At 45.2% G+C, this 25,955-nt stretch overlaps 1 protein-coding gene across 45 annotated transcripts in view; it reads left to right on the forward strand.

Annotated features, from left to right (window-relative positions):
• LOC127006931 (microtubule-actin cross-linking factor 1-like) overlaps positions 1-25,955 on the forward strand; it is a 309,855-nt gene that overhangs the window by 269,183 nt on the left and 14,717 nt on the right. For 36 of the 45 annotated variants that reach the window (XM_050877291.1, XM_050877298.1, XM_050877306.1 and 33 more), the window contains 15 exons: positions 501-638; positions 1,205-6,561; positions 7,076-7,230; positions 8,269-10,072; positions 10,437-10,796; positions 11,365-11,564; positions 13,331-13,396; positions 14,124-14,177; positions 16,423-16,491; positions 16,674-16,808; positions 18,776-18,956; positions 19,135-19,252; positions 19,396-19,625; positions 19,949-20,066; positions 22,609-22,716. In XM_050877291.1, coding sequence (XP_050733248.1) covers positions 501-638; positions 1,205-6,561; positions 7,076-7,230; positions 8,269-10,072; positions 10,437-10,796; positions 11,365-11,564; positions 13,331-13,396; positions 14,124-14,177; positions 16,423-16,491; positions 16,674-16,808; positions 18,776-18,956; positions 19,135-19,252; positions 19,396-19,625; positions 19,949-20,066; positions 22,609-22,716 — 9,093 coding nt within the window. The remainder of the gene's footprint in view (positions 1-500; positions 639-1,204; positions 6,562-7,075; positions 7,231-8,268; positions 10,073-10,436; positions 10,797-11,364; positions 11,565-13,330; positions 13,397-14,123; positions 14,178-16,422; positions 16,492-16,673; positions 16,809-18,775; positions 18,957-19,134; positions 19,253-19,395; positions 19,626-19,948; positions 20,067-22,608; positions 22,717-25,955) is intronic. The other 9 variants (XM_050877300.1, XM_050877295.1, XM_050877311.1 and 6 more) reach the window with 7 other exon arrangements.

Consider the following 25,955-nt stretch of genomic DNA (forward strand, 5'->3'; position numbering starts at 1 on the left):
AGAAGTCAATTTTTACAAATCTTAATCAGAAGTCAATTTTTACAAGTCTTAATCGGAAGTCAATTTTTCCGCCTATCACTTTTTTTCACTCTTCATAACGTAAACAGAATATGAAAGTGCACATTCAGACGCGATACAAGGCGGATATGCTGAGTTTTCTTATACTGTACAAAGAAGAGTTCAATTATTATTATCATCATGAGCCGAAAGTGTCGATGATTACGAGTCTTACGCTCTTCGGAACGTAAACAGAAAACGAACATGTACTTGCGGACGTGATACAAGGCGGATATGTTGAGTTTTCCTATGATGTAAAAAATCACTTCTATTATTATTATTATCACAAGCCAAAAGTGTCTTCGATTACGAGTCTTACGCTCTCACATAAGTCTCCTTGGGGTTGTCCGTTGGTGGCTGATGCCGAGAAAGCTTTACCAATACCTGTGTTTCCTCGCTTTGGCTGAAAGTTGCATTGTGTTGGGGTTTGTGTGTGTTTGTAGCGAGGCGAGTGTCACAAGATGCACGTGGGTCCTCACCGTCCCACAAGCTGATGGGCTTCAATGGCTCTGGCCCCATGTCACCCATCCCTGGAGGCTATGCTAGCAGACGCACCTCACAAGAAGGATTCCACCTCGATGGTTAGTCAGTCACGCCAGGGGTTGTTGCATGGGCACTCTCGGAGAAGGTTTGAGGTATCTGATTTGCATGGTTGGTTTGAACAAGCTCAGGTTTACAGGGACAGTGTTTGTGGTTCTAAATAAAGCCTTTTGTGTCATATTATTTGCTCATGAATCTGTAAACTTAGTGATAGGGGGTGGTTACATTACTAGAACATGAGCCTATAGATGACTTACTAGTATAATGCTATGCTAAGTAAGGTGTGTCAAGGGTTGTGGGCTGTATTATCTATAGAATTATGGGTATTATTATTTTGGTTATAGCTCTGAAGACTTGTAGAGATAATAGTGCTATGATAAGTAAGGTATTCCAAGGGTTGTGGGCTGTATTACCTGTAGAATTATGGGTATTATTATTTTGGTTATAGCTCTGAAGACTTGTAGAGATAATAGTGCTATGCTAAGTAAGGTATTCCAAGGGTTGTGGGTAGTATTATCTATAGAGTTATGGGTATTATTACTTATAGAATCGCATAGTTTTCCTTTTTGGGTATTGAGAAACGTAACCTTTCTCGACGCCCTTCCAGACATGAGTCCCATCCAGAAGGAGCTGATGCAAGTCAACAACCGCTATGACATGATTGGAATGCGTCTCACCGACCGCCAGAACGACCTCGACCTCATGAAGGACGAGCTGAAGAAGCTGAGCGACAACATGCGCTCCGTCACGCTCATCCTGGACAAGGCAGAACGCACCATGCCCAGGGAGGTCGTGCCCACCACCAAGGAGGAGGCTGACAAGTATACCAAGCAGTGCAAGAGCGTCCTCGAAGACCTCCTGGAGAAGCAGCCGGCTCTCGACTCCCTCAAGATCCAAGTGGTCGAACTCATCAAGAAGCGTCCTACAGCTCCTGGCGCCGACATCCTGCAGGACCAGGTTGACCTCATCAGTGACCGCTTCAAGGAGCTCCAGGGCAGGCTGAAGGACCGCCTCACCTTCCTGGAAAGAACCAAAGACTTCCTGGATAGCTATGACGCCCTCAACAACTGGCTCAACTCCAAGGATCGCATGATGACCGTCCTGGGCCCCATCGCCTCGGACCCGCGCATGGTCCAGATGCAGGCCCAGCAGGTGCAGGTCCTGAGGGAAGAGTTCCAGTCCCAGGAGCCCAAGCTGGCGGACCTCAACGACGCCGGGGACAACATCATTGGCGCCTGCGAGCCCAACTCCATGGCAGCCAAGAAGATGAACGACAAGCTGGACACCATCAACAACAAGTGGACAGAACTCATTGGCCAGCTGGACTCCCGGGACTCCGCCCTCAACGCTGCCTCCGACGCCAGCACCGACTTCTACGACAAGTACAACAAGCTACACGACACCCTGCTCAAGCTGGGAGACGACTTCGACGAGGTCACGGCTTCCGGCGCAGACTCTGCCAAGCAAATCGAAGCAGTCATCATCCTCGAGAAGGGACTCCAGAAGGCCCGAGCTGACCTCATCGACCTGGAGGGGCTCGGAGACCAGCTGATCTCCATCCTGTCCGATGCATCCTCCAAGAGTGACATCAAGGCCAAGATCACGCAGCTCAACAGAATGTTCAACAACCTCGAGAGGAAACTTGGGAACCGCAAGTCAGAGCTTGAGGCGTCCCTCAGGGACGAGGAAGAGTTTGGGCAGTCCTGCCAGGACATCCAGGAGTGGCTCTCAGACCAGGTGGCCCACCTCAAGGACCAGCTGCTGGTGTCTGCTGACAGGGACATCTTGGGACACCAAGTGGCAGACTTTGAGCCCATCTACAAGGACCTGATGGCCAAGGAACACGAGGTCATCATGATGATCAACAAGGGCAAAGACATTGTTGCCAAGTCATCTCGCAAGGATCTGAACCGCCAGCTGACGGCAACCCTGGACGCCATCAAGAAGGAATGGGACAACGTGCGCAAGGTGGCCGTGGACCGCCGCACCAGACTCCAGAACTGCATGGACACCTGCAACAAGTTCCACACCCAGCAGGACCGGTTCAACCCCTGGCTGGACAAGGCCGAGGACCGGGCCAGGTCCATGGAGCCCATTGCCTTTGAGAAGAGAGCCATTGACAAGCAGATCAAGGACATTCAGGCCTTCAAGAATGAGGTGTCTCGCCACAGTGGGGATTATGAGAACAACAGAACTGCAGGCGAGAAACTCATTTTATGCACAGACACCGACCACGAGGGCGTGCACGATGCCGTCGGCCTGATGAAGGAGCGCTGGGACCACCTCAACGCCATTGTGTTTGCCCGGGCCCAGGACCTTGACGATGTTGCCGCCAAGCTGGCCGACTTCAACGACAAGGCCCGAGACCTGGACCACACCCTCCAGCGCTGCGGCGACAGGCTGGCCTCCCTGGACACCCTTGCAGGGACAGGGAAGGATGCAAAGTCCCTGGAGAGAATGAAGGCCCTGCTGGATGAGACCGAAGCCCTTGCCAAGCAGGTGGACCAGGTGAAGCACAAGGGTGAGGACCTGTGTGGGGCGGCCGACTCCCTCGGCTCCGACGCCACGCACATCCAGGATGAAGTTGAGAGACTGGCAGACCGTTATGGCAACCTGAGAGGCAAGCTGGAGGACCGCTGCCACGACCTGGAGGAAGCCTCCAACGCAGTGAACCAGTTCAGCGCCCTCGTCAAGAACGTTGGGCAGGAACTGTCCGGCCTGGACGACGAGCTGGACCGCATGGCGCCCGTCGGCAGGGACATGAAGACAGTGACTAACCAGATCGACCAGCTCCACAGCTTCATGTCCAAGGTGGACATGAAGGGAGACGAAATCAGTGACGCCAAGGCTGCCCTGGAGGAGCTGGTGAACCAAGGCTTCACCAACGCCAACAACCGCGCCTCCGAGGACCAGATCAAGCAGCTCGAGAGGCAGCTGAAGAAGATCCAGGACCGCTGCGACACCCGCAACAAGGACCTGGACACAGTCATGAAGAAGCTGGAGAACTTCTACGACAAATACAACAACGTGATGGACGACATCAATGAGACGGACAAGGAGGGCGAGGCCTTCAAGCCTGTGGGCGCCGACGTGGACACCATCATCGCCCAGCAGGAGGAGTTCAAGCGCTTCAAAGGAAAGAGGATTGAAGCCCTCAGCAAGCAGGTTGCTGAGTGTAACAAGCTTGGCCAAGGCCTCATCCAGAGCGCTGCCTCTGGCGTCAACACCCAGGCCCTGGAGAATGACATTGACTCACTGAACGAGCTGTGGAACCGCCTGAAGGAGATGATTGGAGACAGGGAGAAGGCCCTGGACAAGGGACTCATGCAGTCTGGCAAGTTCCAGGATGCCCTTGACAGCATGCTGCAGTGGCTCGGAAACTTTGAGGAGATGATGGCCAACCAGGCGCCCATCTCCGGGGAGTACTCCGTGGTGAAGGCCCAGGCACAGGAGCAGAAGTTCCTGAGGAAGATGCTCCTGGACCGCCAGAACGAGATGCAGGCGCTGCTGTCCATGGGCCGCAGCCTGGCCGCTGACCTGGAGCCCTCGGAGAAGGCCGTGGTTGAGGGCCAGATGGACGACCTGCTGAACCGCTTTGACGACGCAGGTGCCCGCTCCCAGGAGCGCATGGAGGCCCTGGAGGAGACCCTGAAGGTTGCCAAGGAGTTCCAGAACAAGCTGAACCCCATCTCAGAATGGCTGGACCGCACCGAGAAGAAGCTGAAGGAGATGAGCACCGTGCCGTCCGACGAGGCCAAGATCCAGCGCCTCCTCAACGAGCATGACCACCTGCACGACGAGATCCTGGGCCAGAAGCCAGCCTTTGACGACCTCACTGACGTGGCCACGGCCCTCATGAGCCTGATCGGCGATGATGAGGCCAACGCCCTGGCCGACAAGCTGCAGGCCACCACCGACAGGTACGGCCAGCTGGTGGAAGACTCCGAGGCTCTCGGCCGCCTCCTCCAGGAGTCCAAGGTTGGCCTGCGCCACCTGGTGCTGACCTATGAAGACCTGCTCTCCTGGATGGACGAGATGGAGGCACGCCTGTCCAAGTACCGCGTCCTGTCCGTGTTTGTGGAGAAGCTGTTGGAGCAGATGGACGAACTGACGGACCTTGGAGAGGAGGTCGTGTCCCACGAGAAGCAGGTCGGCGAGGTCATGGATGCCGGCTCCCACCTCATGAAGCACATCTCCAGCGATGAGGCCCTGCAGCTCAAGGACAAGCTGGACTCCATACACCGGCGCTACAACGACCTGAGCGCCAAGGCCACGGACCTCCACAAGGCAGCCAACGAGGCGCTGCCCCTGGTGCAGCAGTTCCACAGCGCCCACGACCGCCTGGGCTCCTGGATGCTGTCCGTCGAGGGTCAGCTGCAGAGCATTGACTCCTCGGGACAGATCATGGAGGAGGAGATTGAGAGACTGTCCCAGGAGATACAGGAACACCGTCCACTGGTGGAGGCCGTCAATCTTGTCGGCCCGCAGCTGTGCCAGATCTCCCCCGGGGAGGGCGCCTCAAACATTGAGACGCTGGTCACCAGGGACAACAGGAGGTTTGAGCAGATCTGTGAACAGATCCAGAGGAGGATGGAGAGGATCCACATGTCCAAGCAGAGGTCCCAGGAGGTCACCCAGGACATCGATGAGCTGCTGGGATGGTTCAGAGAGGTCGAGGGACAGATCCGTGAAGCCGAGCCTCCCAGCGTGGACCCCGAGGAGATCCGCATCCAGCTGAAGGAGCACAAGGCACTCAACGACGACGTGGCCAGCCAGAAGGGCAGAGTGAGGGACGTGCTGTCCAACGCCAAGAAGGTGCTGCGCGAGTCCCCGCACCACGAGGACACCAGCGAGCTGAGGGAGAAGATGGATGACCTCAAGGAGACCATGGAGCTGGTGTCCAAGCTGTCCTCCGACCGCCTGTCCACCCTGGAGCAGGCCCTGCCCCTGGCCGAGCACTTCTTCGAGACGCACCACGAGCTGGACGACTGGCTCGCCGCCATGGAGAACGAGGCAATGGTCATGGACACGCCCGCCCTCCGCGCCGACCAGATCATCCGCCAGATGGAGAAGAACAAGAGCTTCCTCCAGTCCATCGGGGACCACAAGCCGCTCCTGGACAAGCTCAACAAGACTGGCGGCGCCCTGCTGAAGCTTGTCAACAACGAAGACGGCCTCAAGATCCAGGAGCTGCTGGAGAGCGACAACGAGAGGTACAACGCCCTCAAGTACGCCCTGCGCGAGAGGAGCCAAGCCCTGGAGGACGCCCTTCAGGAGACCAGCCAGTTCTCGGACAAGCTGGACGGCATGCTCTCCGCCCTGGCAGAGACAGCCGACCAGGTGAAGAACGCCGAGCCCATCTCAGCGCACCCCGAGAAGATCCACGAACAGGTGCAGGAGAACAACGGCATCATCGACGACCTGGAGAGGAAGGAGTCTGCCTTTGCTGCCGTGAAGGCTGCCGCCGAGGACGTCATCAACAAGGCCTCGAGGAACGACCCCGCCGTCAAGGATATCAAGTCCAAGCTCGACCGCCTCAACAAGCTGTGGGACATGGTGCAGATGGCCACCACACAGCGCGGCCAGTCACTCGAAGACGCACTCGCCATGGCTGAGAAGTTCTGGGACGAGCTCCAGAACGTTATGGCTGCCCTCAAGGACCTCCAGGACACCCTCAAGGCTCAAGAACCCGTGGCCGTCGAGCCTCAGGCCATCAAGCAACAGCGTGAGGAGTTGTCGCAGATCAAGAACAAAATCGACCAGACCAAGCCCGAGGTGGAGCAGGTGCGCCAGACCGGCCGGGAGTTGATCACCCTGGTTGGCGACTCTGACAAGCCAGAGGTGAAGAAGAACATTGAGGACCTGGACTACGCCTGGGACAACGTGACAGCGTTGTACGCCAAGAGGGAAGAGAACCTGATTGATGCCATGGAGAAGGCGATGGAGTTCCACGACACGCTGAGGGTGAGTAGTGCAAGCGTTAGGTTGTTCAGAGATTGATAGAAAAGTAGGCTTTGCTTTACATCATTCATTACCATATTTGAAGGCTATTCTCTGTGACTGTCTTGGGGCACCCTTTGGGCCATCTGCACTTGTTGGCAAGCCCCCAAACAAAGGGCACCAGCCAGGGGAAGGAGTAATGGTAGGGAAGGGGCCTCCTCGTGCTCCCCTGCTAGGCGCTGGGTTCACCTGGTACCTAATGCCTCTTCAGTACACTTTGTGCCACAACAAGCCGGTCATGTACAAATACACTTTAGGAGGCTCTCCAAGGCTCCAGATTTGGTGAGGCTTGTCTGGTGGGTCCAAGTACCCAATATGCCAGGATACATAAGGGTCCAGTATGCCAGAATACATAAGGGTCCACTATGCCAGAATACATAAGGGTCACACCCTAAAAGTTGCAGTAGAATATGACCATCAGTCCATTTATCAGGAGAGTAAATCAAAGACTTAAGAAAATATCTTTTCTGGTGTGCAGAACATGTTGGAGTTCCTGGAGAAGGCGGAGGACAAGTTCAGCAACATGGGGGCCATCGCTGGAGACATCGAGGCCATCAAGGGACAGATCAAGCAGCTGCACAAGTTCAAGGATGAGGTTGACCCCCACATGGTCAAGGTGGAGGCCCTCAACAGGTAATGACACTCATTTTAAGGGAGAAATGTAATCCAGGAAAATCTTATAACTCACTTTATATTCCTTCAACTAGTACTGGTGCATATATTCAAGGTGTTAAGAATGTGATATTGCTAGGTGAATATTTCTGAGTGACTATTTAGAGTTTATAGCACATATATAAAACCCAGGAAAATCTAATGAATCACTTTATATACCTTCAACTAGTATTGGTGTATATATCCAAGATGTTAAGAATGTTATATTAGATAAATGTTCTTGTTGAGTGACTATTTAGCATTTATAACCCATGTTTCTTCCACGCCCTCTCGCGCGCTAAATCACCAGGAGTCTGAGAAGGCAAGTTAGGTGTGCTCTGTCCCGCGGCTTCCCTTGCACGGGCAGCTTCCTAGACATTCAGTGTTTGGGGCGTTTTTCAAAGAGCAGTTTTTTCAGACATGCTTGTGGCTGAGTCATAGCAAACCCTGAGTGCACAATCTTCTATTTGTTTACTTTTTTATATTTTTTGTTAGAACTTAGTGTTTTTTTCCTCTAGCAAGCTCTTCGCAGTGCCCAGAAAGTATTGTGAATGTTTTCAATCTATTGATTACTTGCTTTCAATACATTAGTAGTATATAGAATATTTTTTATCTATATACTTTTTTTTTTGTTTAAGTAATTACCGCATGAATCATTTTTTTCTTCCTGCAGTGTTGAATTTAACTAATTTGCTTCTCATACATGTATACACACAAGCTGCATGTGTGGGCTGCAATGATGGTGATGTCAAAGTTGTTGTCATTGTGGAGTCATGGTGTGTATATGTCTATGAATATATACATATAAAATTGTATTCGTCCATCTCCCAATTTCTCATGTTTTTAAGAAACTTCACCAATGCCAAATATAAATTGTGTATTGACTTGAAATCCGGACTGTTTACTTATGATTCAACAGTTTGTTAGAATTTATGAATAGTAAACTATTAATAATTCATATTGAAGCCAATCCAGCACATCATTATAAGGTAGTTCACAGTATACTCGGTGTTCTTACAGACAAGCTCAGGAGCTGCGGGAGCGCACGTCCCCAGACCAGGCAGCCGCCATCATGGAGCCGCTGGGCGAGGTGAACCGCCGCTGGGACGAGCTGCTCAAGGGCATCGTGGAGAGGCAGCGCAACCTGGAGTACGCACTGCTCAAGCTGGGCCAGTTCCAGCACGCCCTCAAGGAGCTGATGGTCTGGATCGAGCGCACCACCAAGACCGTGAGCGACCTCAAGCCGGTGTTTGGCGACCCTCAAGTCATCGAGGTTGAGCTGGCCAAGCTGAAGGTCACCATCAACGATATCCAGGCCCACCAGTCCAGCGTGGACACCCTCAACGACGCAGGACGGCAGCTCATCGAGGCCGACAAGGGGTCTGAAGACGCATCTAACACGCAACTGAAGCTGGGTGAGTTGAACAAGAAGTGGACGGAGCTGCAGGATAAGGCGAACTCCAAGCAGAGCGACCTAGAAAGCGCTCTCCGGGAAGCCCAGATCTTCAGTGCTGAGATTCAAGACCTCCTCCTCTGGCTCGGGGACATTGACGCTGCGTTGTCGTCCTCCAAACCAGTCGGTGGCCTTCCCGAGACCGCCAAGGAGCAGCTACTCCGCTTCATGGAGATCTACGACGACCTGGAGGAGAACCGTTCCAAGGTTGAGAGCACAATGCAGCAGGGCCAGGAGTACTTGAAGCGCTCCAGGGAGGGCGCAGCGACCAACCTCAACCACAGCCTCCGCACCCTCAAGCAGCGCTGGGAGAGCGTCATGAACCGCGCCAACGACAAGAAGATCAAGCTGGAGATTGCGCTGAAGGAAGCCACAGAGTTCCACGACGCCCTTCAGGTGTTTGTGGACTGGCTCACCGAGGCCGAGAACTTGCTCAACAGCCAGCATCCCGTCTCCCGCGTCCTGGACATCATCCTGGAGCAGATCGAGGAGCACAACACCTTCAAGAAGGACGTCACAGCCCACAGGGAGGTGATGCTCAGCCTGGACAAGAAGGGAACTCATCTCAAGTATTTCAGCCAGAAGCAGGACGTCATCCTCATCAAGAACCTGTTGGTGTCTGTCCAGCACCGATGGGAGAAGGTCGTGTCCAAGGCAGCTGAGAGAACACGCGCCCTTGACCTCGGCTTCAAGGAGGCCAAGGACTTCCATGACAACTGGAACGAGCTGGTGACCTGGCTGGACGATGCAGAGACCTCCCTTGACGACCTGGCTGCCAACGTGGGCAACGACCCCGAGAAGATCAAGGCCCAGATCGCCAAACACAAGGAGTTCCAGAGGGCTCTCGGTGCCAAACAGCCATCCTACGACAGCACCATGAAGCAGGGCAAGGGGCTCCAGAACAAGGCTCCCAAGACAGACGAGGAGACCCTGAAACAGATGCTGACGGACCTGAAGAACAAGTGGAACAGCGTGTGCCAGAAGAGTGTGGACCGCCAGAGGAAGCTGGAGGAAGCACTCTTGTTCACCGGGCAGTTCAAGGATGCCACCCAGGCCCTCCTCGACTGGCTGAAGAAGGTGGAGATGGGGCTCGTGGACGACGGCCCTGTCCACGGAGATCTTGACACGGTTATGGCACTCGTTGAACAGCACAAGGCCTTCTGTGCGGAGATGAAGAACCGCTCTACCCAGGTCGAGAGTGTACGCCGCACGGCTGATGAGTTACTGGTGAAGGCAAGCGCAGAAGACGCCATAACCATCCGCTCGCAGATATCCGAGCTCATTGGATCCTGGGAGAGGGTTGAAAGGGCCACTGACATCCGCACCAAGCGACTGGAGGAAGCACTGCAGGCCGCTGAGAAACTCCATAAGGTTAGTGTGCCGACATATCATGCATTTGTATATAGACCACATCAGTCATTGTATTAGTTTCAGGAATCTTTCTCTCCTATATGATGCTAACTAACCTCTTACACCCAACTGTCATATGCTGAATAAGGTGTTAGCATCAGATCACAATCATCATATTAGTTTCAAGTATCTTTCCTATATTATGCTAACTAACCTCTTACACCTGTCTGTCATATGCTGAATCAGGTGTTAGCAAAAAATCACATTCATTGTATTAGTTTCAGGTATCTTTCTTTCCTATATTTCTTAGCCAGCCTCATACACTTTCTCATATGCCAAGTCAGGTGTTAGTATCAGTTCAAGCAACTTATCCGTTTTCTTACAGGTGGTCCACATGCTTCTCGATTGGCTGTCCGACGCCGAGATGAAGCTGAGGTACGCCGGTCCTCTGCCAGACAGCGAGGAAGACACACGACAGCAGATAGCGGAGCACGAAGCCTTCATGGCCGAGCTCAACCGCAAGGAGAAGGAGAAGGACGACACCATTGCCCTCGCCGAAGACATCCTGGCCAAGGCGCATCCCGACGGCGTGGCGACCATCAAGCACTGGATCACCATCATTCAGTCTCGGTGGGAGGAGGTCATGGCGTGGGCAAGGCAGAGGGAGACCAGGCTGTCCGACCACCTCAGGAGCCTCCGAGACCTCGCTGGCCTGCTGGACGAACTCATGCGCTGGCTCGTACAGGTTAGTAAAGAAAGCGTGACGTCCTGATATAAATAAAAGGGGTAATTTAGATACTTCAGATAGTGGCTCGTACAGGTTAGTAAAGAAAACGTGACGTCCTGATACAAATAAAATGGGTAACTTAGATATTTCAGATAGTGGCTCGTACAGGTTAGTAAAGAAAGCATGCTGTCCTGATACGAATAAAACGGGTAACTTAGATATTTCAGATAGTGGCTCGTACAGGTTAGTAAAGAAAGCATGCTGTCCTGATACGAATAAAAAGGGTAACTTAGATATTTCAGATAGTGTGTATAGGGACGGTACTTCAAGATATTTCACTGCTCTTGTTTCATGCTGTCCTGATATGAATAAAATGGGTAATTTAGGTATTTCGGAGAGTATATAGAGACAGTATCTCTCTCCTCATGTTCTGTGCCGTCCTGCTACAAATGAAATGGGTAACTTGGGTATTTCAGAAAGTGTATAGGGAAGGTATTTCACAGCCAGACATGAATAAAATGGGTAACTTATGTATTTCGGAGAGCGTATAGGGACGATATCTCACTCCTCTTGTTCTCCCTCCCAGGCTGAGAACAATCTGACCGTACTGGAGGCTGAGCCGCTTCCTGACGACATTCCTGCCATCGAGGGCCTCATCGCCGACCATAAGGAGTTCATGGACGAGATGCAGAAGAAGGAACCGGACGTGCTCAGCATATGCAAGCCGTCCAAGCCTCGCCCATCCCTGTCGCAGCCTAACAAGAAGCGCTCCAGAGCCTCCCTTGGGTAAGCCTGTGTTCTGTTACCTGTTCTCCTCCATGCACGCCCTAAATGAGTTCACCGAGAGGCCTTAAATTTGCTCATGAGATTGCAAGGCTTTTGGAGTGGTGGAATAGCATCACGGATTTCTGTGTGACTGCTGAGAATTCTAAAGATATGGTCAGTATTGTTAAACGCTTACGGTTCTCACATCATCTAGTTCCAAAGGCCAAAAAGGAGTTCTAAAGGGTCCTAATGAGTGTTCTTTTAAGTTCATGTCACAGAAGAAGGATCAGACTACCACCAGGGTCATAAAACTACCCCTGGAAATGCCCACAGATCCTCTAAAAGCTATTTCCAAAGGCCAAAGATGTTCTAAAGGGTCCTAATGAGTATTCTTTTAAGCTCATGTCACAAAAGAAGGGTCAGACTGGCACCAGGGTCATAAAACTACCCATGGAAATGCCCCCCACAACTCCTACGAAAGCCTTATCAAATAGATGTTTTGGTTCCGAAATGTTTAAGATTACGACCCTGAGAGTTTTTCCGCCTTGGCATGTACACTCCATCACCAGCATCCAATTGGTCTTCAGAAGTATTGAGTGATGTGTGTTTCCGAGTCCACTTGTTGGGGTTAGCTGTTTGTTTAGTATCAAGTTTAGCGAGAAGTGTTACCTTTGCATGACTTGATTAATGTGTTGTAGCTGAGTGTGAGTGCCAAAAAGTTAAGTATTCATGGAGTGATGATTATATTCTGTTGTTTATTCTTTCTTCTCATCAGCGTTGTTTCTGATGTGTGTTTCTAACTTGACTAAGAAATGAAGAAATGGAAGTTAGACCAATATATGCTTCCATTATTACTACATATTTTTCTTTATAGAGTAAACAAATAATTTAATACACTGAACAAAGACTTAGTGAGAGTTACTGGGAACTTTCATTACTGATATCAAATGGCTTCCTTACTGCCTTCCATAGAGCAATGACCATTAGCAGAGATTTAAACTGTATCATTCTAGGTGTTATGTATCGTCAAATTAGGTTTCAGTATTCCATGCAAAATATTGACGCCCCACCTGAAAGGGTTGGAAGAACTACTCCCTTCTTTAACCTTAAAAAAGAGATTTGTACTTTTTAACTTTTACCTGACTTAGAAGATTATTTAAGTGGCACTCACACAATAGAATCAGGACTTTAGGGTCATTTCCATAGTTATGATAGTTTACCCTTCCCACCTTCGCACCCTAAGCACCCAGATTTTAGGGCCATTTCCATAGTTTTCTTCTCTTTTCCCTTCTTTCTCTGCACCCCCAAGCACCAGAGTTTCCATAGTTTCCCTAGTCTTCCTTTCCTACCTTTCTCCGCACCCTCAAGCACCCAGACTTTCCAGAGTTTCCCTAGTCTTCCTTCCTACCTTTCACTGCACCCTCAAGCACCCAGAGTTTCCATAGTTTCCCTAATCTTCCTTCCTACCTTTCTCTGCACCCTCAAGCACCCAGAGTTTCCATAGTTCCCCTAGTCTTCCTTTCCTACCTTTCTCCGCACCCTCAAGCACCCAGAGTTTCCAGAGTTTCCCTAGTCTTCCTTCCTACCTTTCTCTGCACCCTCAAGCACCCAGAGTTTCCATAGACTTCCTTTCCTACCTTTCTCTACACCCTCAAGCACCCAGAGTTTCCATAGTTACCCTAGTCTTCTTTCCCCACCTTTCTCTGCATCCCCGAGCACCCACCATAGAGTTTTGTTTTGAGTTTCCCCTTGCACTGTGTCACCCTGCATGCCTTCTTCACACGCAGTCGGGAGAGTGTGAGCCCCGGAAGGGAGTCTTCACCCGACTTTGATTACCCGTCACGCCGATCCAGGTGAGAGTTGGGTGTCAGGAGGGCGAAGTACGGTTTGTCCATCCATAGTGCCTTTGAGGGGTAAAATAAAAAGTTAATAATCCTTTACCATAGTCTAAAATGCATTACCAAGCGACGTTAGACTTCATATATACAGTTGAGAATGATACTGGAGGTGTCTAGAGTGAATTAAGCAGAACTTCCACCATTCAACCATCCATCAAATCACTATTCTTGGACAAACCGCACTTGAACCTAATCTATACCATCTGTTTTAAGAATTATTACTTGTTATTTGTCTCCTTTGCATATTATGTACTACTGTTATGCTAGTATTTCCATATATATTGTTTTTTGTTATGGAATTCAGTACTGTTGAGAGTATTTTATGTGTGGTACCAGAATGACCTCAGAATATCGAGTTTAGAATATCTTTACTGATTGTTGTGTAATTACTTTCATATCTATCATTTTTTGTTCATGCATTCAGTAGTGTTGAGAGTATTTTATGTGTGGTACCAGAATGACCTCAGAATATCGAGTTTAGAATATCCTTTGTGCCGCACCAGAATGACCTTAAGTGATTGTTGTGTAATTCCTTCCATACTCTATTGTTTTTTGTTCATGCATTCAGTAGTGTCGGAAATATCCTTTGTGTCCTACCAGAATGTCTTCAGAATATCTCTTGTGCCGTACCTGAATGTCCCTTACTGACTGTGTTCTCTCTCTCCGTTTGTTTCCCTCGTAGTCGCATCAGCCCCGACCGCGAGTCTTCCCCCGGCCCTAAGTCACGAAAGTCCAGGTAAAATCGTCTTGCCCACTCTCAGCCTTGCTTGTACATGATTCCACTAACTTGATTCTGGGACCTAACAGACGATTGGTATGCTCGAGTTGATTGGCGTAACCTTAGATCTCTTTCAGGGTATAGCTAGAATGAGAATGAGTACTATGCAACTGGTTTGAAATGGCCCTTACAAAATTTATGATACTACCTTCCTAACCTAATATAGTTCAACAATTTTGGACCTAACAGATGATTGGTATGCTTGATTTGATTGGCGTAACCTAGGCATTTCTTTCAGGGTATTACTGGAATGAGAATGAGTACTCTGCAACTGGAATGACACTGACCCTTACAAAATTCATACCACTACCCAACACACTAACATTTCTCACCACAGTTCATAGTTATATATTTATCCAAAACGTCATTGCTTTGTATGTGTAAGGAAAGCCACCAAGCATGATTTAGTAGTAACACCTCAATGCATTAGGATATACATTGAGACCAGGGTAATGTTAGTATTGAGGGAGATATATATGTGTAGAGGAGGGCCTAGCATGAGACAGTAATACCATAGCAAAAAAAAAGCCTTAAGATACTTCAAGAACAGGGCAAGGTGTGTTTCATTGACTAAGAACTAACATCAAGAGTGAACTTCAGAGAACTTAAGATTATATACTAACCCAATGTTCTAATATATTCTTAAATACGGTAGTTGTGAGTTAAACGTTCAGTGTAAAATATTGCTAATGATTTCTACACTGATATCTTTTTCCTTATTGCAAGATAATACTGATTTCTATTTCTCTGTGCCACTTCATGATGCATGACGTGTATATAGAATCGGGTAAGTCAGAACATGAGTAGACGGTTGACAGAAAATTTATCAAGTGGTCTGGTTTTTGTGGGAAACTATGGAAATTTACCCCAACAAAACAGGCTGTGATTATAGTGTACAAACTGCAAACTACATAATATCATAGTCGCTAATTTTGTATGTTTTTTATTAATACAGGTGTTTTGTATATTGATTAAGAGGGAAGGTGTATATACTTGGAACTGACAAAGGCAGAAGATAATGTAATATACTGCTGGGTAGGGTTTTGTATATATAACTCAGCTCGACAACCTTCATAATTTCAATAGGTGTTTCAGTGCTTGTTGGTAACCGATTCCTCACTCCTTGATGAAATTTGCACGTAGATACTCAGACGAGATTGTAAGTTATTCATTGCCAATACTGAATAGCCTTATATCAATATCACAAGTATAGCAGATCTGAAGGTCTTGCAGCATTGATAACTTGAGAGAATGGATAAATCACATCCTTATTAACGTAAAAGAGATAGTTATAAGTGGAAAGGAGTCAGTCAGTTTCAGAAGATAAGAGTTACGTAGATACAGTTGAAATGATTCATGTAACTATCACAGAAATCTTAGTTTGTCAAGTTAAAAGAGTTACATAGAGGCAGTTAATTAAAATGATTCATGTAACTATCACAGAAATTTTAGTTTGTCAAGTTAAAAGAGTTACATAGATACAATTAATTAAAATGATTCATGTAACTATCACAGAAATCACTTAATTTGCCAAGTTAAAAGAGTTACATAGATACAGTTAAAATGATTCATGTAACTATCACAGAAATCTCTTAATTTGTCAAGTTAAGAGTTACATGGAGGCAGTTAATTAAAATGATTCATGTAACTATCACAGAAATCTCTTAGTTTGTCAAGTTAAAAGTTATGTAGAGGCAGTTAAAATGATTCATGTAACTATCACAGAAATCTCCTAGTTTGTCAAGTTTAAAGAATTATGTACAGGCAGTTAATTAAAATGATTCACGTAACTATCACAGAAATCTCTTATAGTTTGTCAAGTTAAAAGAGTTACATAGAGGCAGTTAATTAAAATGATTCACGTAACTATCACAGAAATCTCTTATAGTTTGTCAAGTTAAAAGAGTTACATAGAGGCAGTTAATTAAAATGATTCACGTAACTATCACAGAAATCTCTTATAGTTTGTCAAGTTAAAAGAGTTACTTAGAGGCAGTTAATTAAAATGATTCATGTAACTATCACAGAAATCTCCTAGTTTGCCAAGTTAAAAGAATTACGTAGAGGCAGTTAAAATGATCATTGAAAATACCAGAAATATCCTTTAGTTTGTCTGTACTTACATTTTACCTGTAGGCTAGTTTTCTTGACATGCCCCTGAGGTGTTCGCTGTAAATTGAAAGTGTTAATTTGCTCTCTTTAGCCGCGCATCACCAGCACGTGAGGTAACACCCACTCGTGAATACCCGCGGCCCTGGATGTATGGAGCAAGGTACCCGGATGTCACCCACGACGGTTACTTGTTTGTCATGATAAGCATATTGCTGTTACTGGATGCTGTTTTGACATGGGAAATTTGTAATGACACACACTTATGATTTTTATTTATTTGGTTTATACATTATTCATGGCTTTAGGCAATTCATTCACCACTAAGACATACAATACCATTAGAACCACACCCCCACGAGAGACTTCCCCCGGAGCCGAGCGGGAAGGGGACTGGCCTCTTGGCAACTTACGCTTTGTCACGTCCACACCAACACCTTCCTTTGCCGGCACATCTGCTGCGGCGGGGAGGAAGAGCAGGTTAGCAGCAAAAAGACCGGCTGCCAAACCAATAGACACACCCTTAACACTAACTCATGCCCAACTTAACGAAACCTAACATCTAGTCCCCCACGATTAACAATTATAAATAGTTAGTGACGTATAGTCTCTTAAACTGTTGATTCATTGGTGACTTACTTTATCACTCTCCAAAACCTGTTGCAATATAGAGTGTGTGAGTGTCTGCCCTGCCGTCTTGCGCCTTAGTGAAGTGGTTGAGGCGAAGCAGGTCATCAGTCAACAAGTCATGGTCGGTCAGGTAGATTAAATTAACCCGGTAGCAGTGACGGGCCAAATTTGTGGCTTTACCTTGTGCCAGCAACGGGCCAAATTTGTGGCTTTACCGTGTACCAGCAACGGGCCAAATTTGTGCCATGATATAAATCCCTCAAAATAGATGATGCATAAACTGATCACAAATGTGTTGATATATATTATGAAATAGTTTGTGTGAGTGATGATTTTTTCTCATTTTTCTCGCTTTGAGGGACCTTTAAGAAACATGATCCCCGCAGCTACCGGGTTAAGAATAAAAGCATTTGGCAAGGAAAAATGTTGCCTGATTCAGAATGTGACTGCACCATAACTTTGAGATTTCTAAATACATGAAGTTATAATCAAGATAATTTATTGATGTTAAAAGTGATTGTATATTTTCTTCACATGTCCAAACCTTTCATTTTTTGACGGCCACAACATTAACAAAAAAGAAAGAAGAAAATCACGATGAAAAGCCTAAATTTCAAGCAAAGGAGGCATTTTCCTCTCTCATTTTTACCTCAGTTCAGATCTTCCTATAGATAACCCAAAAGCTTCACCAACATCAAGAAAATAAATAAAAAGAGGAATCTATTACCTGATCCTAAACAACAGATGGCTGAACCTTTTTATGGAAGCTCAGATCCCACCAAAAGCAGATTCTCGTGATGAGTTGCATACATGACTGACCTTGGATGTCTTGTCGATTGATAGTCGCGTGTGTGGGCAAGACATCGATCGCTCTATATTGAGACAGCCTCCACTAACTAACCTCTTCTTCCCTAAACACTAATACCCACAAATCTCTAGTCCTTTAACCATTAGCCGACATGGAAAAAAAAATCTAGTGATAGCAAAGATTCTAACTTCTAATTCTACTAACCGAAATTTTGTTCTCCTCAACTAACACCTTATTTATTTCTTGAAGGGCGATAGTTCTGTTCTGCACCTCACTCACTCCTGTACCCTTCACCCAAGCCTCATAGTTTCACCAAGACCTTACTATAGTTTCACATAAGCCTTAAGGGGCTATTACACTGGGCGAATTTTTCGTGGATCTTCAGTCAAACCTCGATTTCCGCTAGCGTGGTTCTCATTTGTTTCTTGTTATTGCTGATGATGATGATGGTGAGTAATACCGTCGTCAATCGGTGAAATCTACCGTAGCTTTCGAAGATCATGAACACGTCAGAAAACCACGGAAATATGAGAACCACACCAGCGGAAATCGTGGTTTGACTGAAGATCCTCAGAAAATTTGCCCAGTGTGATAGCCCCTTTATAGTCATACCAAACACCTTAGCTGCACACCGCTTACACCAGCTCTGAAAAATGGGACCCCAACCATTTTTGTATAGTACTCCCTGTTATTCTTGGTTAATCTGCTTGATTTTCCTTTTCAGCCCCTTTGCCGAATGGCGTTTTCTGACTAACTGGCAGCTTTTTCCTCTGTTGTTGTTTTATTTTGTGTTTGCTGTCCATTTTTGTTTGTTTTGTGAAGTTTACTATGGAGGCTAATTCAGCAGACAGTCTGGCTTCAGCAGATGAGACTTTTTATGCTGTGCTGTAAGGCTTATGTAAAGTGTGTCATTTGAGTGAGTCTCCAGTCAGAGGACAACCCTGGAGATGATAAAGGTACCCGTCACCACTTTACGATAATACTAAGGTGTTGCCGTTTCTCCTCACAGCAAAGCCAGCGTGCGTGAGGAGCCCCAGATCAAGAACCCACAGGCGAGGGCGCTGTGGGAGAAGTGGCAGCACGTTGGGTTCATGGCCTGGGAACGCATGCGCCGCCTCCACGATAAGCTCAACTACCTGCACGAGCTGGAGAAACTCAAGAACTTCTCATGGGAGGAATGGAGGAAGAGGGTAAGGGGGATAACTTGAAGATTGGGGTTGCCTTGTCTCACATATTACCAGCTTCATCAGACATAAACTTGACTGGAATATATCATCTCCAGCATTCAGACATAATACTCAGGCAAATCCTTCTATTTTATTTCCTGTATCAGTCCATCATGCTAATTTCCACCATTTCCTTCCACAGTTTATGAAGTTCATGAACCACAAGAAGTCCAGAGTGACCGACCTCTTCCGCAAGATGGACGCGGACAACGATGGAGCCGTTCCCCGCGACGACTTCATTGACGGCATCCTGAAGACAAGTAAGTCGATAAAAGCTCAAGGATGGCACCAAACATATAGTCAGTCTCCAGTCAGTAAAACCTCAAGAACAGTAGCAAACACACATACAGTCTCCAAACCAATTTGAGAACGAAACTAACTCCCTCTGTTCTCCTCTTTCCAGAGTTCCCGACCAGCCGCCTGGAAATGGGCACCGTGGCCGACATCTTCGATCGCAACCAAGACGGCTACATCGACTACCAAGAGTTCATCGCCGCCCTACGACCCGACTGGGAGCGCAAGGGACCGCTGACCGACGCCGAGAGAATAGACGACGAAGTGCAGAAGCAGGTGTCCAAGTGTACCTGCCGACAGAAGTTCAGGGTCCATCAAGTGGGCGAAGGGAAATACAGGGTAAGACGCGAGAGATACAGGGTTTAAGGGCTAAGTAAAGGATTAGTTAAATATGATAAGATTGAAATGATCGTTATTTGACTTCGCAAGCTGAAAGACACTTTAAAAATCTCTTTCCTTCTAACCCAGTAAAGTTGAAATGATCGTTCTTTGACTTTGCAAGCTGAAAACCTATAAAATTCTCTCTTTCTAACCCGATAAAATTTGAAATGATCGTTTTTTTTCCTCAAGCTGAAAGTCTCGACAAAAATCTCCAATCCCATAAAAGTAAAACTGTTTGACTTAATGAAAATCTCTCTCTCTCTCTCTCACCCGCTGCACAGTTCGGAGACAGCCAAAAGCTTCGCCTGGTCCGTATCTTGCGCTCCACCGTCATGGTGCGTGTGGGCGGTGGCTGGGTGGCTCTTGATGAATTCCTCGTCAAGAATGACCCGTGCCGAGGTAAGTCATTGGTCTTCAGGTTGGTTGTCCTCCTAAGACTTAAGTTTAGGTACAAGATTTAAATGTAGATACAAGATTTAAGTGTAGGAAAAAGATTTAAGTGTAGATACAAGATGATTTAAGTGTAGGTACAAGATTTAAGTGTAGGAAGAAAATTTAAGTGTAGATACAAGATGATTTAAGTGTAGGAACAATTTAACTAAGTACAAGATTTTTTTTGTAAGGACAGAATAAACTCTTGATCAGAAACGAAATAGATAAAAAAAAAAGTCGTTTAGCTTTATTTCAGATAGCTGATTAAAAGTTATAATGACATTTATTGAAGTTAGTGAGGCAGTTAGTTTAAATAAAAATAATATTGGGTGTTAGTGAGAATCTTCCCTTTATCAAAACCAAGGTGACAAATTTTAGGTGAACATAATCCTGTGATTCTAATAATTCATCAAAGTTTTGTCATGACCTTAAACAGGCCTATAAAAATTGAATTACCTTTGATTGGTGCCTTCAGCATAATATTGTGGTCAGAATTCATGACAGATTCAAAAGTATCTTGTATATCCATGTAGTAGTGTCCAGTATCTAAAATTTGCCATTCTAAATTCTGATTGAAAACCCAAATTATTTGATTATATGATACCACAGTGATTAACGCTATGGAATTACATTGACAATTCTTGATCCTGTGATTCATGTGATGACTGGTAGTGAGGCACGTCAGGTGGAGAGACTTTGGCGGAAACGTTATTTTTTCAGCACTCACAGGATGAACTGAGTATTAACTACAAGATACATGAACAAGTTAAATATATTCTTTCCCATATATATACTTATGGAACAATTCAGAAATAAGCTATTATGTGTGTGAGGATATATATACAAGAGCATGGAAGGGATTGCAAAATATATTCTTGGTTAGGGTTGAAACATGAATATGGAAGTACTAGAATCTATGAAAACCTTTAGATAGGTCAGCTTCAGACAGCCAAGCAGCATAGACAGCATCACTTTACATCACGACTATGCAAATAAAACATACAAAAACGCGTGAAGAGATGAAAAAAATATGGAATTACTAGAATCTATGAAAACCTTTAGATAGATCAGCTTCGGACAGCCAAGCAGCATAGACAGCATCACTTTTCCTCACTACTATGCAATTAAAACTATAGAGAAATGTGTGAAATGATGAAAAAAATATGAAACTACTAGAATCTATGAAAACCTTTAGATAGATCAGCTTCAGACAGCCAGGCAGCATAGACAGCATCACTTTACATCACGACTATGCAATTAAAACTATAGAGAAATGTGTGAAATGATGAAAAAAATATGGAACTATTAGAATCTATGAAAACCTTTAGATAGATCAGCTTCAGACAGCCAGGCAGCATAGACAGCATCACTTTACCTCACGACTATGTAATTAAAACTATACAGGAATGTTTTAAATGAATAATATATATATACATACACTCTGGAATGAAAAACAAAATGAGGGATTGAATGAAGAAGACTTCCAACCAACACAGCGAGTAATATGTATCCAAGACCAGCCAGCAACTCACATAATCTGCCTGTAGCCACTGCCAAAGCTTGTGTGTGTAGCCTAACATACTACTTGAAGCCTCTGTAGATATAGGTCATAATAAACTAAATCATTAACACAAGCCAGAGACAGCCATAGAGGAAGATACAGAATGATTGTGGTCCTATTGTTTTTTTTTATTGTTTTATTTACTTAACAAACAGCACTGGCATGGGTTGTTAAGGGTGACTTGTGTAATGTGAGATGCCTTTTTGCTGATGTTAATTTTCACGTAATGTGCCGAGGATGTTTTCATTAACCCTTATACACAGCAGCAGCTTCACTGATGTATGAGAATTACTACTACTACTACTACTACAGTTAGTCTATATATTATTGTACTGCATCAGAGCTATTAACCAATTAACTCTCTCTCTCTCTCTCTCTCTCTCTCTCTCTCTCTCTCTCTCTCTCTCTCTCTCTCTCTCTCTCTCTCTCGCTCTTTTTTTCTGGTATTTTCTATCTTTGTAACCTTTTTTCTCCTTTCTCTTTTCCTCTAACTTTCTTTTTCTTTCCTTTTCCTTCTACCCTATTACCATCTTCCCCTCTCTCTTTCTTTCTCTTTCTTTCTCTTTTTTTCTATTACCTCCAAACCCTGTAATTATCTCTCTGCCTCTCTCTCTCTTTCGTTCTCCCTCTATCTCTTTCCTCCTGCTCCTGTACCATCTGTCTCCCTCTCTCTCTCTCTCTTCTCTCCTCACCCCGTAACCAACACAACCCAACCTTAACCCCGCAATCCAACCCAACACGCATGCTTACTTCGTTCCTCTTGGGTAACTTCCAACCCTCTCACATACAACCAATAAAACTCAACCATGTATATATATTCGCTCACCCACAACACACACAACAACAACAACCTTCTACGCCACCCCCACACTGACTGCCCTACCCTCCCTCTTGTTCCTCTGACTCCGCTTGGCAAATAACCTAACCGTGGGCTGCTTCAAAACGTAGTGTGTCCATCCATACCTGAGCTAGAGCAGGTTGGAGATTTGGAACTTCATGAGCATGGGTGTCCAATGAGGGGCAAGACGTCACCTGCCGGGTCCTGCCGTAGCTCCTGTAAGGATTCCCGTTGTCTCAGAGTTGTTGTTTGTTTTTTCATGATCAGTAAGAGCGTTAACCTTGATTGTGGGGACGGTTCCTGTAATGACTCAGTGTGGGATTATTATCAGTAGTGTTGTTGTTAAGAGTTGTGTGTCCTGGATAATGTTGGGGCTTCACTGTTATCCTCCCTGTAAATATTATGTCTCAGCACTCGCACACCTAAGGCATAGCAGTTAGTACTTGGTTGCTGGAGTATTTGGCAGAGTGTTGATAACTTTGTAGATGCAGAATTTATCGTTTTAGAAGCTTTTCATTTACCTTATCATTTTAGTAAACTTATAATGGACTGTGTCGTTTCCAGTTAGCTTTTTGACACAGTTTCCTTTTGTCTTACGATCGTTGCTTGTGTCGTGAAACTTAGAGTAACATCCTGAACACTCGATACAGTTCATAGCTTTGTAGATGTTGACTGTGTCGTTTTCAGTAAGCTTTTCAATACAGGTTTCTTTTGTCTCATGATCATTATTTGTGTTCTGAAACTTAGAGTAACATCCTGAACACTCGATACAATCCTTTGGTAAAAAAATAATCAGTTTCTAATAATGATTTTTAACATGAACGTAACTCATTCCCACACTTGCAATGAATTCCTTTATGGTGGTACACTGTTAGAACCTTTATATTTGCACTGAAAAGAATTGCATCCCTTAAAAATATGGGTTAGATGTGCTTCAAAGTGATCCAATTAGTCTTATAGGTAAACAAAACTATCACCACTCCACCAAATATTCAGTCATCCAGTTCTTTATCCAACATTCAAACATCAGAGTGGTCAAATTAGTCATGTAAACAAACAAAAACTATCACCACTCCACCAAATATTCAGCCAATCAGTTCTTTATCCAACATTCAGACATCAGAGTGGTCAAATTAGTCATGTAAATAAACAAAACTATCACCACTCCACCAAATATTCAGCCAATCAGTTCTTTATCCAACATTCAAACATCAGAGTGGTCAAATTAGTCATGTAAACAAAACTATCACCACTCCACCAAATATTCAGCCAATCAGTTCTTTATCCAACATTCAAACATCAGAGTGGTCAAATTAGTCATGTAAACAAACAAAAACTATCACCACTCCACCAAATATTCAGCCAATCAGTTCTTTATCCAACATTCAAACATAATATTGGTAAAATTAGTCATGTAAACAAAAAAAAACTATCACCACTCCACCAAATATTCAGCCAATCAGTTCTTTATCCAACATTCAAACATCAGAGTGGTCAAATTAGTCATGTAAACAAACAAAAACTATCACCACTCCACCAAATATTCAGCCAATCAGTTCTTTATCCAACATTCAAACATCAGAGTGGTCAAATTAGTCATGTAAACAAACAAAAACTATCACCACTCCACCAAATATTCAGCCAATCAGTTCTTTATCCAACATTCAGACATCAGAGTGGTCAGATTAGTCATGTAAACAAAACTATCACCACTCCACCAAATATTCAGTCAATCAGTTCTTTATCCAACATTCAAAAATCAGACTTTCTGACTGAAAAATAGGCTTCAAAATCATCAAATCAGTTTTATAAGTAAGCAAAACTATCACCACTCCACCATATATTCAGTCAACCAATTCTTTATCCAACATTCAGAAATCAAACATTGCTCTCGAACTGAAAAATCCCAGATCAGTCAGTCATGATCTCGTCGACATTCGGAGGCGAGAGCTTCGGCTAAAACTGCCCTCTAATCTTTTTATTGCGTTACCTGTAGAGTTCTTTTTTTTAATCCACCTTTGCTGCTGCACCACCTCCTCTTATGTTGGCAACAGGCTGCATGCGCTACTAACACGGAAATCTCTCTTCATGACCTGCACTCCTTACTGCCATTATACGACTCTTGTGTTTATTTTAGATTCACATTCTGCATTGATTTGAAGCTGTAATGCCACCAGAGTGTTTGTGAAGGTTATTTGAGCCATTGACAATATATAAGACGACATATTTAGGAAGACTTGTGTACAATTGTGGTAACCCTATTTGCTGTTATTGGCCCAGACTTTAATATAATACCACAATGCTTGTAAATACCTTGAGATTTTAAATATGTAAAAGCTATCTGATCCATTGCTGATTATAATATTACATAGGAAAGCATTCATATCTATAATTGTGGTAATCCTATTTGCTATTATTGGTCCAGACATAAATATAAAACCACAATGCCTATAAATAGCTTGGGATATTAAATTTAGAAAAGTTGTCTGGGTCATTGATGATATATTACATAGGAAGACATTCATATCTATAACTGTGGTACTTTATTACGTATTTGCTATTATTGGCCCAGATGTAAATTTAATACCACAATGCCTGTAAATAGCTTGGGATTTTAAATTTATAAAAGTTGTCTGGGCCATTGCTGATATAACATGACATAGGAAGACATTCATATCTATAATTGTGGTACTTTATTATTTGCTATTATTGGTCCAGATATGATTATATTACCACAATGCCTGTAAATAGCTTGTGTGATTGAAATAATTGGTCTTATCAGTATATACTAGGAGATATATTAGTTGCCAAGTTCATATTTATTAGAGGTAAAATCCTAACCATTATTCACATTCTACTTTTCAAGATATTTTTAAAAACATCCATTCATTCAAGTTTTTTCACAACATTATTGAAATTTTTATCTTTTGTTACAAAGTTCATATATATATTGGAGGTAAAATCTTAACCAAGCATTATCACATCCTACCAGCCAGTCATGATATTCTGAAACCATCCATTCATCAAAATTCACAACATTTTTTTAATTATCTTTTGTTAGCGTTTTCATTTTTTCCTCCGTACGTTCCCTTCAGTCTCTGTAGCATGCTTGGGTTCCATTTTCAGGCATGTATATTTTTTCCTTTGCCAATTTGTACCATAGCCTTCGTTTTAACCTTAAGTCATCCGTGTAGCTTAGCGGCGAGTACTTGTAGATTTTTTAGTTTACTGTTAATTGTGTTTTTAGCTAACATGTTTGCATTATTTCTTTTCCTCCGGTTCTCCCTACCCTCCCCGTCTCCTCCCTCCCCGCCCAACCCCACGTTTTCTACTACCCGTTCCTTCCTTCCTTCCCTCCCCTCCTCCTCCTCCTACCTCCTCGATTCACCATCACTCCTGACCTGTGCCACGCCACTCTGCGTTCTACACCGACCCAATCTTGGCTATATCAACATGA

The sequence above is a fragment of the Eriocheir sinensis genome, chromosome 34 (assembly GCF_024679095.1).
Source record: "Eriocheir sinensis breed Jianghai 21 chromosome 34, ASM2467909v1, whole genome shotgun sequence".
Taxonomy (NCBI): Eukaryota; Metazoa; Arthropoda; class Malacostraca; order Decapoda; family Varunidae; genus Eriocheir; species Eriocheir sinensis.